This window comes from Bison bison, unplaced genomic scaffold (genome assembly GCF_000754665.1).
Source record: "Bison bison bison isolate TAMUID 2011002044 unplaced genomic scaffold, Bison_UMD1.0 scf7180017864212, whole genome shotgun sequence".
NCBI classification, from domain to species: Eukaryota; Metazoa; Chordata; class Mammalia; order Artiodactyla; family Bovidae; genus Bison; species Bison bison.
The window spans coordinates 1,967,285-1,983,474 of NW_011494784.1; the positions used below are offsets into that span (position 1 = coordinate 1,967,285).

Sequence of the window (16,190 nt, forward strand, 5' to 3'; positions counted from 1 at the left end):
ATAAAGTCAGGAGAGGGAATGCAGAGGGGGAAGAATAACACAAATGTACTAACGCAGCAACATACCAACCTGCTTTAGAGGTGATAAACAATAATCCATATTTGAACATCATGAGATGTGCCTTTTATTCTGTTCTTCTGCAGGCCTATAATTCAGAATTGCATGCTATCCACCTTAATGTGCCTCAACTTATCTCAGGAAATAATAAAGCAAAATTACAGATCAGCAATTTTTTTACTCTCTTAGAATAAGTTATTACTTCCTGCAAGCAGATAGACAATTTTCTTCATAGAAAGGAATAATTTGGGAATCAGACCCCTCTCCAGTGAAATCAACCCCACTGTGTTGGTTTATTATACAATTTTAAGAGCTCTGGTCTAGTTTACACACTATCCATGGAAAAAAAATAAAGGACTTCCCTGGTGACTCAGATGGTAAAGAATCTGCCTGCAATACCAGAGACCCAGGTTCAATCCCTGGGTTGGGAAGATGCCCTAGAGAAGAGAATGGCAACCCACTCCAGTATTATTGCATGGAGAATTCCATAAACAGAGGAGCCTGACAGGACCCAGTCTATGGGGTCACAAAGAGTCAGACAGAACTGAGTGACTAACACCATCATCATGGAGATGGTGATTTTAGACCACTGTCAAAGTGGAAATGTTTTGTTTCATTGTTTATAGCTGGATTTAGAAAATGTCTGATTTCAAAATATGAATCTGTGGTCATGCTAAGGAGCTAAACAGTTTTAGGCAGTAATTTTTAAACTATTGAACTACTTAACAAATATATTCCAACAGGTTAATAGCCAAGAATGAGTGTTTAGGTTCCTGTCATCCTTTCTATTTAAAGAAGGAACCCAGATTCAAAGAACTTGTGTTGTTATTTTGAAGCATATTCTGAGGTTTTAGTCAAAATGACATTGCACATTACACAAAGTTTTTTATTTCATGGAAAAACCCACATTTGTAAATATGCTACATTTTTCTCCAAATAGCAAACTCAAGAAATTCTGCTCAGAATAAGATATCAATGTCAGCACATTTAGTATCAGTCTCTGAATTTTCATAATCCTGTTTTCAGGTCAACATAAGCAACCCACATTAAAAAACATCATTTCAGCATGTGCACTTGTTCAGATTCCTTTTCATTCAATAAAAATTTAAAACGAAATCTCCTTTTCATGCCAAAAACCTCATTTGCAATAATGAGCAACAGATAAGCAAGAAATGCCTTACAATTAATGTCAAATTGGCCTTAAATTAGGGCTGTAGCTGTGACTTCAAAAAAAAGTCTTTTCTGTCAACTCCTTTGCTAAGTGGCACTTAGAGTATCCACAGATAAAAACCACACACTTTTTTTGTAAAATGTAAATTCCAAGTCATCTTTAATCAGGACCAATGGACTGAGGTTATGCTTTCTGACAGCTTTCACGGTAGATGAAGTACATCATTTCAATCCCTGGGGGCTTGGATGTGATCTCTTGTTTAAGGGCTCCATGAATTCTTTCAAACTGGACAGTTGGATATCTTATTTTGCCACCACTGGTCCATTAAATAAATAATACACTTGGAACTATGGGGGCAAAATTAGTCCTTGTTGTTGAATGGCTTGGGGCTTATAAATACAAAACCTTAGAGAGGAGATACTTGGCCACGCTTCATTTTCTGAGTTTTTCACAAGATTGGCCAAGCTCTCTGTTGCAGTGCTTTGCCAAGCCATATGGAAGCCCAAGACAAAAGGAAAATCGATAATTTTAATTCTGCTTTTATTTAAATTTTTGAGGGGTGTGCATTAATGTTGATTCTTAACATTTAAAATCAGTGTTAAAATATTTATTCTGAGTGCCACATCTTTGGGCAACCCTTAAATATGTGATCAGGATGGTTGCCTCACCACCCTCACCCTAGTCCCAGCCCTGCTCTATCCTCCCGTTGATAGTTGAGGAAACATGGAAGCTGTTTGACAGAAGAAGTCAGGTGTCCACTTCCAGACCTCTCAGCAAGATGGGCATCGTGGGCATTGGTCAGCCCTCCTGAACCTTTTCTAGGCTTCCTGCTTCCAAGAGACAATACTATAGGTTATCCTTTCCTGACATTTCTCTTGGTTAATCTATTTGTTTGTAGCACTTTGCACCTTTGCTGTTTTGCAATTCAAGAGCAAGGAGTGATGGGGAAAACATTAAATAGGTAAATGAAAGGGTGAAGGAAACTTTCGTATCTCTGGAGAAAATGTTTATTTAGGATTTTTGCTAAGATAACTAACGTGGATTGTAGCCAAAGAATTAGACAAAATAAATAAATAAATAAACTCAGCTGGCTGTGGATTTATTTATAAGGGTGATGTATGGTCCAAGGCAGTTCATTTTGTACCAGAAAGACCTAAACTTACTTGCTTGAGGACCTCCTATTTCACTATAGTCTCAGACAGTAACCGGAATGGGTTAATTTTGACTCCATACTGGATCTACTTCTGTGGCTTTAGTATTTATTTTGCCCCTTTGTTATTAGAGGCATACATAATGGCCTGCCTCAGGGAGACACACCTTCCTCACCAACACCCCCCACCCTTGGGCCAGGGTGCCTTTGTTTGACTCACAGGAAGATAGCCTGACCCTGCCTGCCTGTGAAGGACTGGGACAGTCTTGAGTTCTTTGCTTGGGAAATGGCCACCAACATGGCTTGGCTCCGAAATTCACATTTGGGGGACCAGAATCACAGAGAACTGTGGCATGTTTGTTTATTGATATGACAGGAGATATTCCATTTTACACCACCCAAGAAATGACTGAAAGGAAGTGAAACTAACACATCTGCCTGTCTGAGGCTTGCCAGTCTAAGAGATAGCTGCAAGAATTAAATTGCCTTCTTACTTTGTTTCCTCACCTCCCCCCATCTCTGATCCATAAAAGAATCTGGCATCCAGGCCCAACAGGATGGTTATTTCAAGATGCTACTCTACCGTCTTCTCTGTTAGCTGGCTTTCCAAATAAAGTTGTATTCCTTGCCTCAACACCTCGTCTCCTGGGTTTATTGGCCTATCTTGCTGCAAGCAGAGAGAGCTTGGACTCAGTAACTAGATCAAGCAGAGGGCATTCATTCAGCTTTTACTTATTGTTTATTTTTTTTAATTGGCAGTTTATAAACCATATTTCCTTTATTCAAAAGATGTGGTTGACTCTAAGGTACATCATTGGTTAGAAATACAACCTTCCAGATACATTCTGGCCAAACACAAACATTTCCAAATGAATGAAAAAGCATCTGAAAAACTAAGAAGATAGTGGTATCTGTTGAACCCACACTCTCAGTACCCCAAGTTCCTCACTCACACAGCCTTGACATAAGCCTGTGTTATTGTCCCAGGTGGTGCTAGTGGGAAAGAACCTGCCTGCCAGTGCAGGAGCCTAAGAGACATGTGTTCAATTCCTGAGTCAGGAAGATCCCCCGAAGGAGGGCATGGCAACCCACTCCAGTATTCTTGCCTTGAAGAATCCCATGAACAGAGGAGCCTGGTGGGCTATGTTCCGTAGAATCATAGAGTCAGACACAACTGAGCACGCACGCATTATCCCCAACAAGTTTTGCTGTATGTGACACTCTCCTCTGCCACTCTTTTCCCACCGCTCTCTGGAAGCAGGAACTCGGTTCTGTTTTACTTCACACAGAACAGCAAAGATGTCTTTAGTAAATATTAATGAATGAATGAATGAATGATACCTTCATATCTTGGCAGAGTCCAAGTTTTCTCCAACAGAAATGTCTGGAAGCTGTCCAAGGAGAGGTAGCCAAAGAGTTTTAAAAATTGAAGTCAGTTACTTTCACTGTAGTATATGTTAATGGTCCCTTCTCATAAATCTACCTCCCTCCCATTCTCTCTCTCCCTCTAGGGATTCTTTAGGAGAAGCCAGCAGAACAATGCCTCTTACTCCTGCCCGAGGCAGAGAAACTGTTTAATTGACAGAACCAACAGAAACCGTTGCCAACACTGCCGACTGCAGAAGTGTCTTGCCCTAGGAATGTCAAGAGATGGTAAGGCATTGCCTTCCTGTTTCTTACTTAAAGGCTTTCAAATGGGTGCTTTGCTGGAATCTGTTTAAAGGGTTGGAAGAATTCTAGACAAAGAGAATTGGGGATCCAAAGTAAATAAAGCTACATGCTGGCAGTGTATTACGAGGAAAAGTAAGAGCATATAAATATATAATTTTGCCTATGAGATAGGAAGAAAGGAAAGAGTTTCCTGTATCTCACCGAACAACCTGTGCTAACTAGATTAGGTGAAAGGTGACCACTTGTCCAGGTTTCTCTGTGAATGAGGGATTTCCTGGGATGTGAGAGTTTCTGAGCTAAAACTGGAAAAGTTCCAGGCAGACCTGGCCCACTTGGGTAAATCTGACTAGTGCACAAGTTGCTTATTATGTGGAGATGCTAAGGAACAAAACTTGCTTCTATAGGAAACCCAAAAGCTCCATTATGAATGTGGCCTATTCAGATGAAGATAGCAGAGGCTGTAGCAGAACTCCATGTCTTAGAAGGGTTGTGTAGATGGTGTCCTTCTCAGAATAGACTCAAGTGTGCACTTTACCATCACACCCAACCCAAATGGGTGGCTTGGCACCTTCTTAGATTAATGAAGAGGACAAATAAGCTCACACAAAGAATTTCATCTAGCTTTGCCTCCATTTTTAAGTATTCAGCTAAACAAATTCTTTTCACTGACACTGGCCATAGCACTCCTATACTGGATTATGAACAGCCCTGAGTCCTGGGGTCATTTCTGTTTAGTTCCCACTGAATCCTCAGGATCTGGGTAAAAGCAGGCACCTAAGTGTTTGCTGAATGAATCATGAAACTATTTTTTATGTAGAGCCTGAGACCAGACAAAGTCCCTGATACTTATTCTCTTTATGTGAATCGTTGTGATTTCTGTGTCTCTGGTCACACTCCCTCTAATGAAGTTCAAGGTGGTATGGACCAAAAAAGGAAAAAGCAATATTTCTAGATTTTAAAGAAATTTAGCTAATTGCCTTCACTGTCTCTTAGTATAATGGGATTTTATAAGCTATTAAATAAATTCAGGGCTTTTAGTCATTTGGACACATTTAGCTCTGCTTACAAGATATCTAAACATATACACTGTTTACTTCTTAGCTTGCCTTCTCCAGATAGTTGCATCTTGATTTTTTCTTACCATTTCTCTAATTTCTAGCTCACCTAAATTTGCCTTGCACAAAAGTACACCAATAAGATATATTTGACTCAAAAAATTAAAATAATCTGATATTGAGTCCTTCAGTTTATAGGTAGATTCTAGAGCTACAGAGATTAAGTTTGCAAAAATTTTCCATTAGCCGATCTTTTTGTCTGTTTTTCTAAATTTGCTAATCACATACATTTACTCTGTAGGGTAAATTTGTAGCCCTGTGTACTTATACATTACTAAAGTGAAGAAAGTATAAGGTAGGGGTTAAATGATTTTTAGAATTTATTTAGTGAAATTCTGTGGGAATTTGAGTTGATGATTTTGTACTTCATTTTTATAATTTGAAAGTGGCATAACAATTGACAGCATCTGAAAAGCTCCATTAACAATTATACAGACAGACTAACCCACTGAGAAACAGTGCTTCTTCCCACAATATAAGGAAGTATGTATTTGGAATGAGAGATCACGTTGGTGTGGGCTGGTGAGCAGAATCATGGACAAGGGATGGGTATTTGGTCCAAGGCAGATTTAGTGACATCAGCCTACAAAATCTAAGAGATTATCTGAATCTCACAACATAAAAGAAATATATTGGTAGGGGAAGGACTGCTTGTGGATAGAGCCACAATTCCTTCTCAAGGGGGAAGAAATTTACTGCAGCATAAACTTCTATGCAAGTAAAAGCAATACAGTACCTAAGGATGCTAAGGTTTAAGAATAATGATTCTTCTTGATTTTAAGTCTAGAAACAACCCTGAGGCTTCCAGGAACATCATCCAAATTGCCTCCTAAACATGTCTTATGTCAAACTGATGATGAGAAGAAATACTAAGGGGTGATAGAAGTGGTTGGGAATGAGGAGAAGGAAGTACAACAGAAGGAAAAAATGATTCTCTCTAAGGGAAAACAAATTCTTCTTTATCATTTGTATAGCGGGAGTTTGTTATAAGCCTTGAATATAAAGGGTACTTTATAAACTAAGTAAGTCACACTAATACTTGGAAATGGACTTCCCAGGTGGTACAGTGTTAAAGAATCAGCCTGCTAGTGCAGCAGACACAGGAGACATGGGTTTGATCCCTGGGTCAGGAAGGTCCCCTGGAGTAGGAGATGGCAAAAATTTCAGTATTTCTTGCCTGGAAAAGCCTATGAATAGAGGAGCCTGGAAGGCTACAGTTCAGGGGATCGCAAAGAGTCAGACATGACTTAGCACACACAGGTCTGTCAAGTTCAGTACCTGGGAAGCTAAATAGGGTTTATCTCCTATTGATTGATAATGCCTAGTATGTGGTATCAAAGGATTACAAAGTCCTGAGGTTATGGTTGATTAGCCATGTCTATAAGGGCTCAAGAATGAGAGGTGGCATGTCGTCTGCCACTAATTTATTATAGCTACCTTCTGCAGATGAAGCAAGCATTTTCAAAGTGCTTTAGAAGTAGTACCAGCAGCCACAGTAAGTTGTCTCACATCAAACTTTTTTCTACCTAACACCCCATTCAGCTTCCCTCAGACATAAAGTGGCATCTTCATTTTTATGTTTTTTCATTTACTCTCTATAAGTTATGCTTGTCTCTAAGAATATTTACTTCACTATAGCCGGTCACTGAAGCAACATGACTACTAGTAGACAGCTGGATATAACTGTTGACTCCACTGGACTTTCACTCTCTCCTGAATTTCAGCTTTTATAGTGGTGGATTAGCCACAGCAGGTTTATGAGTAGAAGACAAACTCAGCAGTAACAAATTTGCTCAAATTTAGCATTGGCAAAGAATCAAAAGTCAAATCCACTTGGCAAACACAGATGTGTTTATGTGTATTAAAGGGGGAAGGTATTGCATGTACATGTGTGTGTGAAGTGATGGCATGTGTATACCCACTGAATCTTCTCCACCATTGTATTTATTTCTTTTTTAAAGTGGACCCTTCACAAATGTTAGCTGTAGGAATCTTCAGTGTAAACTATTTCCAGTTGTATTAGTACTACTTAAAAAAAAAATGAACAGAAAAAGTTTTTGTATCAGTAGGAAGAAACTGCACCCCAAAGGGAAAACATGGTAATTCCCTTGCAATAATTAAGTATGTGTCCTCCAAATGGCATGAAAACATGAAAGCTGCCTACAGGGGCAGGTGTCACAGGTTTGGCTTCTTCTTATCCAGCATGGCATTGTCCAATATGGTATCCGCATGTCACTATTTAACTTTAGATTTGTTAAAATTAAATAAAATTTAGACTTGTGGACACAGCAGGGGAAGGAGCAGTGGGACGAACTGAGAGAGTAGCATGGAAACATATATATTACCATATGTAAAACAGAGAGCTACTGGGAGGTTGTCATATAACACAGGGAGCTCAACTCAGTGCTCTGTGACAACCTAGGGGGTGGAATGGGGTGAGGGGTGGGAGTGACGTTCAAGAAAGAGGGAACATGTACATAATCATGGCTGATTCACATTGTTATATGGCAGAAACCAACACGACATTCATTGTAAAGCAATTATCCTCCAATTAAAAGTTTTTCAAATGAATTTTTTTTTAATTAAATAAAATTCACAATTCAGTTCTTTAGTCATACTAGCTATATTTCAAGTGCTCAAAAGCCACATTCGGCTTGTGACTACCACACTCAAAAGCACAGGGAACATTCCATCATCACAGGACGCTCTATCGAAGTAGAACCTGAGGAGGATGAGAAAGAATATTTCAAAATTATAACTAGCTTTAGGTAGACAGAATCAGATTATTTCTACAAATCTTAAAGCACTACAAAAAAGGCATATCCTTGACATTTAAATGTTAAATTAAGACCGGTTTCCTTGATAAGTAGTGTGATATAAACATAAAGAACTTTACAGCCAAAGATAAAATAATTTTAAAAATGACTATGGAAAGTCATAGATGATAAGTTCAACAACTGAATTCCTCTTGAAACAAAAAAGCTTGTGTCTAGTTGTGTGGTAGGAAGCAGCAATCTTTGAAGAAGCACCATCTTTGTTTTATCATTGTTGTTCAGTTGCTGAGTCCTGTCTGACTCTTTGCAACCCCATGGGCTGCAGCACACCAGTCTTCCCTGTCCTTCACCATCTCCCAGAGTTTGCAACTTTGTTTTATAATTACTCCAAAAAACTGACATTTCATTTGGAATCCTACCATTTCAGGTAGACCTGAAAAAGTTTCCAATACATTTGCATAAAGTTGTTCTTTGCTAGTGTGGGATCAAAATCAGGCTTAAGAGCACATCACAAGCAAATACTATCATTGTTGAATATTTATGAAGCACTTGCAATGTACACAGAACTGTGCTAGTTTCTTTGAGAGCTAGCAGTTTAACAAGAGGCTGCCTCCATACTCAAGTGAATCTCATTAATAGAATAATTCAAATTTGAGAGGGGCAAACATTTAAAACACGTGTTGTACTGATTAATGGGTAGTGGAAAGAAGAATGCTGCTGCTTGAAAATATAATAGTAATATAGCTTTTGCTAAAATAAGCCTATGAATACAATAAATGTATTTACAAATAGTGAGAAGGAATTTTTTATTTATCAGGAAAGTTCAGTAAGTTTATTTTGCCAAGTGCTGTAATTTTTTTTTCCCAAATATGTCACCACTTACTATAGAAAGGGACATAAAACTGAAAAATTGGCTCATCTGTGTTTCTGAAATGAATGGAAAATTTATTCTAAACTAATACTGAAGTCATTGTCAGCAAAATCCTTGATTTAGGATGAAGCCTGATAATTTCAAAATGTAGTGGAACTTTAAGTTTTTTCTTTGAAAATATTTAAGTTGTTCAGTGACTTGATAAGTCAGTTTTTGGAAGAGGCATAACTATTCACCATTGAGTGAGTTTTCAGATATTTACCAGGGCAAAGAACTCGGCAGCATACTTATTTGACACTGCTAGCTTTGATTGTGAGGTCTGTGGTTAACAGCAGAATTCTGAACCTAAAATTGACAAATGTAGGGTCTTGTCTGGGTTTGTTCCCACATCTTTTATCAGCTGCAGGTTAGTTCTACAACCCTCCTAATTGTAGCTGGCTTTGACTGAGATGGCTCTGCTGTGTTTCACATCTCTTATCCTCCAGCAGTCTAGTTCAGGCGCTCACACAGGCACTGTGTAAGTCTCTGCTTGCATTGTGTGCGTGCATGCGTGCGTGCTAAGTCGTTTCAGTCGTGTCAGACTCTGCAACCCATGGACTGTAGCCTGCCAGGCTCCTCTGTCTATGGGGATTCTCCCAGCAAGAATAGTGGAGTGGGTTGCCATGCCCTCCTCCACAGGATCTTCGTGACCCGGGGATCAAACCTGTGTCCCCTGTGACTCCTGCATTGTAGGCAGATTCTTTACCACTGAGCCACCAGGGAAGCCCTCTGTTTGTGCGTGTGTATGCTTAGTTGCTCAGTTGTGTCCAACTCTTTGTGACCCCATGGACTGTAGCCTGCCAGGTTCCTTTGTCCATGGGGATTCTCCAGGCAAGAATACTGGAGTGGGTTGCCAGGTCCTCCTCCAGGGGATCTTCCCAACCCAGGGATCGAACCCAGGTTTCCCACATTGCAGACAGATTCTTTACCACCTGAACCACCAGGGAAGCTTACATACATCAATATCCCATGGGCCCAGAGCATGACCCTGAGTCAAAGGGGTGGAGCAGGATGCCTGCACAGAGTGAATGGGCATTGCAAATTTATATGAGAAAGAGAAGGCACATAGGCAAAAAGCATCAGGGTCATTAAAGCAGGCAATCCACTACAGTATCTGTTTCACCTAGTGTGCTTAGATGCTCAGGCTCCTCTGTTCTTGGGGATTCTCCAGGCAAGAATACTGGAGTAGTTTGCCATGCCCTCCTCAAGGAGATCTGCCCAACCCAGGGATCAGACCCAGGTCTCCCGCACTTCAGGCAGATTCTTTACCATCTGAGCCACCAGGGAAGCCCAAGAATACTGGAGCAGGCATCCCTTCTCCAGGGATCTTCCCAACCCAGGAATCGAACTGGGGTCTCCTGCATTGCAGGCAGATTCTTTACCAGCTGAGCTACCAGGGAAGCCTGTTTCACCTAGAGTGTATAGAAATCTAAAGCAAGGAGGTTTGGAAAGAGGTTTGAAAAATACTACAATTACAGCAGTATTTACAACAGCCAGGACATGGAAGCAACCTAAATTTCCATCAACAAAGGAATAGATAAAGATGATGTGGTACATATATACAATGGAATATTACTCAGCCATTAAAAGGAACTAAATTGTGCTATTTGTAGAGACAGGGATGGACCTAGGGACTGTCATACAGAGTGAAGTCGTCAGAAAGAAAAAAAGCAAATATTGTGTAATAACGCTCCTATGTATAAAAATGATACAGATGTACTTATTTGCAAAGCAGAAATAGAGACTCAGACGTAGAGAAGTGAAGGCAAATGATGTGGTTTACTTAAAATTGTGTTTCTCACCCTGTTCTACATCCTTGGTCTTACCCAACCTGCTATTTAGAAAATAGTGAAATAATAGGGTCTTAGCTGACAATCCAGAAATCCTAACACTTAGGAGGAAAGTTAATGATGAGTGTTGGTTGACATTTGAATAGATACTATGTGGTAGTTTGAGATTTTTGTGAATTTTATTTTCCCCACAAGTAAGAAAGAACAAGGAAATGTGTAATGGTTTATGTGCATAGTGAGAACTAAGTCTAAGCTAGGAAGACATTTAAATACTCATAGATGTATTTCTCATTGCCATGAGGTTAGAAGGCAGACACTCCTGAATATAACCTTTTAGCAAACGTGGAGTGCAAACCAATGGACTCAGGGGCTCTGGGACTTGGACTTTGTGCATTTTATTTTGAGGAGACAGTCATCGTGAGCTCTTGAACTCCCAGTGGTTAATGAGAGAGATAACCACAAGTGCCATTTTCTACTTTTGTCTCCCGCCAGCTGTGAAGTTTGGGAGGATGTCCAAGAAGCAAAGAGACAGCCTGTATGCTGAGGTGCAGAAGCACCAGCAGCGGCTGCAGGAGCAGCGGCAGCAGCAGAGTGGGGAGGCGGAAGCCCTCGCCAGGGTGTATGGCAGCAGCATCAGCAATGGCCTCAGCAACCTGAACAATGAGGCCAGTGGCACATATGCCAATGGGCACGTCATAGACCTGCCCAAGTCCGAGGGTTATTACAACGTGGATTCCGGCCAGCCGTCCCCCGATCAGTCAGGACTTGACATGACTGGAATCAAGCAGATAAAGCAAGAACCTATCTATGACCTCACATCCGTACCCAACCTGTTTACCTATAGCTCTTTCAACAACGGGCAGTTAGCACCAGGGATAACAATGAGCGAAATCGGTAAGTAGAAATCTTCCAGAACATTTTTGGAAATTCTACTTTGAAGTGGCCTTGGTCCTATTTCATAAGATCATTTTCTTAGGTCTAAGGTGAATTACTTGCTTTCATGACTTCTAACGAGAAAACTAATTGATTTTAAAATATAGTCTGATAACTGTCATTGTTCCCAAGGCCCATAAAAGTTTATTTCAAGCAAAGGAAGAAAGAAGAAATTATAAATAGATGCTATGTGTAAAGAACAGATGCTATCTGTTGGATTTGGGTTCATCACTGAAGGAAAAATGTTATTGGTATAAACAAAATTTCAGCAAGTGTTCAAAGTGATGCTATTAAAAGTGAAATAGCTAAGGGATATAGAAGCAGTAGGTAGAAGAAAGTGAATGAATAGGGCTCCAACTCTCTAAGATAACTGGGGACAAATGTCAATTTCCTTCTGTAGAGAGGCAGAAGGATAGACCAGAAGACCTCTAAGGCTCTTGTAAATCTCAATTCAAGAATTTTACTTTGGAATAAAGTCCGAATTACTGGCAATAAAAAGAGTATAGTCCACCTTGGATCTGGAATGTAAACAGGACTTGAAAAACTTGGTGGAATCCAAATAAAATCTAGAGTTCAGTGAAAAAAAAAAAAGACTGTAGTTACAGAAGAGCAACAAATAAGCCCCACTGAGCAGGGCAAGTCCCAGGCACAGCTGCCTGAGCAACACTACCCTCTTGCTTTGGCAGCATCCTTGCAAAGGAGTGGTGTTCAAGAGTGCATCTGCCTAGGTGCTCTGTCTTCTCTCCTCACAACTCTTTTACCCTATTAAGCTTAAGAGTCTGTTAAATGTCTGGTTGGTTGATTTTATTCAGTAATTGCCATAAAAATATGGATGTAAGTTTAACACATTACCTCCTGGGTAACAGAGCTGCCTGTGAACAGTGTCCCGGAGGAGCTCACAGGCAGTGGCTCTAGCAGGCTTCTTTGCAGTATTCAGTGCGGGGAAAGCGGTGTGGAGCTCAGAAGTCTGAGGCCTCCTCAGATCTCTCCCTAAGAGGTAGCAGAAAAGAGTGGTTAAGAACCAGGCCACTTGCGGACTTCCTGGTGATCTAGTCATTAAGACTCTGCTCTTCCACTGCAGGGGAACTTCCACTGCAGGTTCAATCCCTGGTCGAGGAACTAAGGTCACCCCTGGCATGGCCAAAAAAAAAAAGGTACTAGGCCACTTGAATTCAAATCCTGGATCTGTGGCCTATTATCTGAGCTGGAAAGCAAGTTTCTCAACCCCAGTTTGCTTATTCTATTTGTTTCTCAAAAAGTACTAGCTCATAGATCTCACCATTGTTGTAAGAATTCAACGAGTTCATACATGTAAAACAGAGCCACGTTTGGCACTCAGTAAGCGCTCAGTAGCTCTGAGCTGTTTCCACTTATCCACCACGTGTTCAGTCACCTTCTCTGTCTAAACAGTGAGTAGGAGCCCAAAGCCTACGAGTGTTTTAAATAAAGTTGATGTGAACACATAACGAAGGACATGCCATATGTATCTTGGCTACTTCTCCCATCTGGCTGAGGAAGACGTGATGTGACACAGTTACAAAACCTGAAACGTTATTTCTCTCTCTCAGCAATTCAGCCTATGGCAGGGAGCAAAGAAGTGGTTGACAAAGCCCTTGTAACAACATCCACAGCTGAGGGACGTAGAAAACTGCCCATCAGCGTTGATAACAAAAATATTCATTAGATTTCTCTACTTCAGCAGGGACCATGTCACAGGCACTTCACACACTTAATTTTCACAAACATAAGTAAAACTGGTATTCCCATTTTACTGATGAGGAAACATAGGCTCATAGATGTCTTATGACCTGCCCATATCCTTTGATTACTAAAGGATAGAGCCAACTTCCATCCCAGGCTATCTGATTCTGGAGTTCTTGTGCTTATCCATTACCCTACTATTTGCTCTGGGCTTAATGTTCACAAACTGCACTGTCAGTCAATAGAGGACAATCTGTTTAAGTAGAGTCACTCAGTCTTTCCAAGAGGACATGTTAAAAGGAAAAGAACTAGGCACCATTTTTGGCTTTTATCCTACTTAATATCTGAGTGCCTGAGTTTGCTACTGATCTGGAACACATGTTTAAAACATACGGAAGCAGAGACAATTGTTGGGCAGTCTTCTGTTCCATACAGAAAAAGGAAAGATTTCTAAGAATTCAAAAATCTTCATGATTTAATTTCTAAATCACAGTTTCTTTGCGATTTAGAATCAGTAGGAGGTATTACAGGAAGAGAACTGCAGCCAAAAACATGAAGTTCAGGTAGCTCTACCCTGGTCATTTTCCTTCTGGCCTGAACTAGAGAATCTCGAAATCTATCCAGATAGATTTTCTACACAGACATTGACCCCAAAATAAACTAGCATTTATTTTTCTCATTTCAAGATACTATTAGTCTTTCGAGATCCCTAGATCTGCTGTAAATTTTGGAGGTTGCTTCCATCCGACTTTTACGGATGTGATTAGATTGTCCTCCGAGAGCTCTCAAATTTAGCTGGCTCCTAAGCCTAAGCATTGCCTTGGTTCCCATTTCGTTAAAACGGCAACGCCATCTAGTGGACACAAACTCCTCCGCGCGTCGGAGGGAGATACCAACCGGAGCCACGACAATGTGTCTGACTCTTTGCGACCCCATGGACTGTAGCCTATCCGGTTCCTCCGTCCATGGAATTTTCCAGGAAAGAGTGCTGGAGTGGATTGCCATTTCCTTCTCCAGGGGCTCTTCCCGACCCAGGAATCGAACCCAGGTCTTCCGCATTGCGGGCAGACGCTTTCCCGTCTGAGCCACCAGGGAAGCCCAAGGCAATGCGCAGTGCTTCCCTGCACCACCTAAAAGACTGCCATTCATTTCACTAAAGCACCATAACCGTCTCTGTGGGCAGGAGGGCACCAGTGATGCACAGTAGTTAAGAACTTTGATTCTACAGTCGGACTGCCTGAGTTCAAAACCTGGCTGCGGCTTTCCCTTCAGTCAGTTTACCTAAGCTGAGTCTCAGTCCTAAACCTGAGACAAGAATAACCCCAACCTGTGTATGTGGATTAAATTAGTTAATATTTGAAAATCCTTAGAAGAGTATCTGTCCTGCATGAGCCTTATCATCATCATTGTTATTATCAATATAATTTATATCATATAGGTATTCATCTCATTACCTAATAACATTCCTAGTCGTTACAGGTTATGTAATTACCTTTTATTGAGCCCTTACATGGTGCCAAGCAATATTTAATGCTTATAACAACCCTCTTATGCCTGTTATATAAGTATTTGTATATCCATTTTGCAGGTGAAAACATTGAGTCTCAAAAGTTACAAAACTTATTAAAAGCAGAGTAAGCCAGTGAACCCAGGTCAGAATAACAGCAAAACCCTCTCTTAACTATGTTTCTTCCCATCAAAGGGAGCCCCTCACTAGCTAAGAAAAAGGCAAAAGGAAGCTGCAAATTAATAATTAGGCATCAGGTTTACCTGATTTTAGCAAGAATTTCATCTCAAGCTGGCATGGTGCATGTGTTTATCTTTACAAATAAGATTTTGCAGCGCTTGGTGGCAGGGAGAGGAAGCTTTCTAGAGGCAGACTGGCAAACAAGCTGAGGAAGAAAGTGGAAAGTTGTGCATTAGCTCCCTCACCACAGCCTTCAGATGAGGTGAAAGATTCTGCAGGACTAATACTCTTAATGAAAGCTCATTTAAGCTCACAGATGATTGACAGTGTATCTGTGAGGTACCAGACAACAAGACAATTCACCCAGCCAATCAATGTGCTTTTAAGAATGGGGGGAGGGGAATCCATCAAATTAGCTTCAATGCTAATGGTATAGACTGCCTTTTACATATATCATCTGAGTTTGCTGTTCAGTAATTTTCTCTCCAGATGGACAATGAAATGTGAATTCATTGATCCCTCCTATATAATCTTAACTATAGATTTACTTTCCTATTCCTTTTGTGTTCTATTTATGAAACCTGGAATTTTAAACATCAAAAAATAGAAATAAACCTCTTTTTAGCAAATTCTTCTATTCAGAAGCTGTGTATTAATACAGAAGTTTACAAAAAGGGATTGGCCTAACGGTGCTCTAATCCCTGTGATGTACTACTTTTTTTTAATCAAAGCTAAATAGACACATGGAAGATATTTCTAGTGCTGTTTTATTGGGGAAAATTCTATAAAACTTGATCGTGTTTCAGTTGTTCTTTACTAAGAACACCATGAAAGTGCTATAGTCATAAGGCAGCATTTTCAATGGCATAGGCTTTTTGAGGTAAATATTTTATAACTGTTTAAATCTATTATGCATATTCAACTGCTCATTCAGAAATGGTACAGAGAATAGAGTTTAACTCCAGCTATGTATTTTCTATGTCTTCTGGTGGCACCTGTATCAAACACACATAGGCATTCAATTTAGGAGCAAGTGCCTAATAAGTCTTTAAAAATGAATGAAAGTAGACTAAATCAGTGAGGAAAACCATTCAAGCAGGTTGCTGCTGCTGCTAAGTCTCTTCAGTCGTGTCTGACTCTGTGCAGCCCCATAGACGGCAGCCCACCAGGCTCCCCCGTCCCTGGGATTCTCCAGGCAAGAACACTGGAGTGGGTTGCCATTGCCTTCTCC

General features: G+C 40.4%; 1 protein-coding gene across 1 annotated transcript in view; it reads left to right on the plus strand.

Annotated features, from left to right (window-relative positions):
* RORB (RAR-related orphan receptor B) overlaps positions 1–16,190 on the plus strand; it is a 206,834-nt gene that overhangs the window by 158,134 nt on the left and 32,510 nt on the right. The window contains exons 3-4 of the mRNA XM_010844888.1: positions 3,890–4,031; positions 11,131–11,532. Of these exons, the coding sequence (XP_010843190.1) occupies positions 3,890–4,031; positions 11,131–11,532 (544 nt within the window). The remainder of the gene's footprint in view (positions 1–3,889; positions 4,032–11,130; positions 11,533–16,190) is intronic.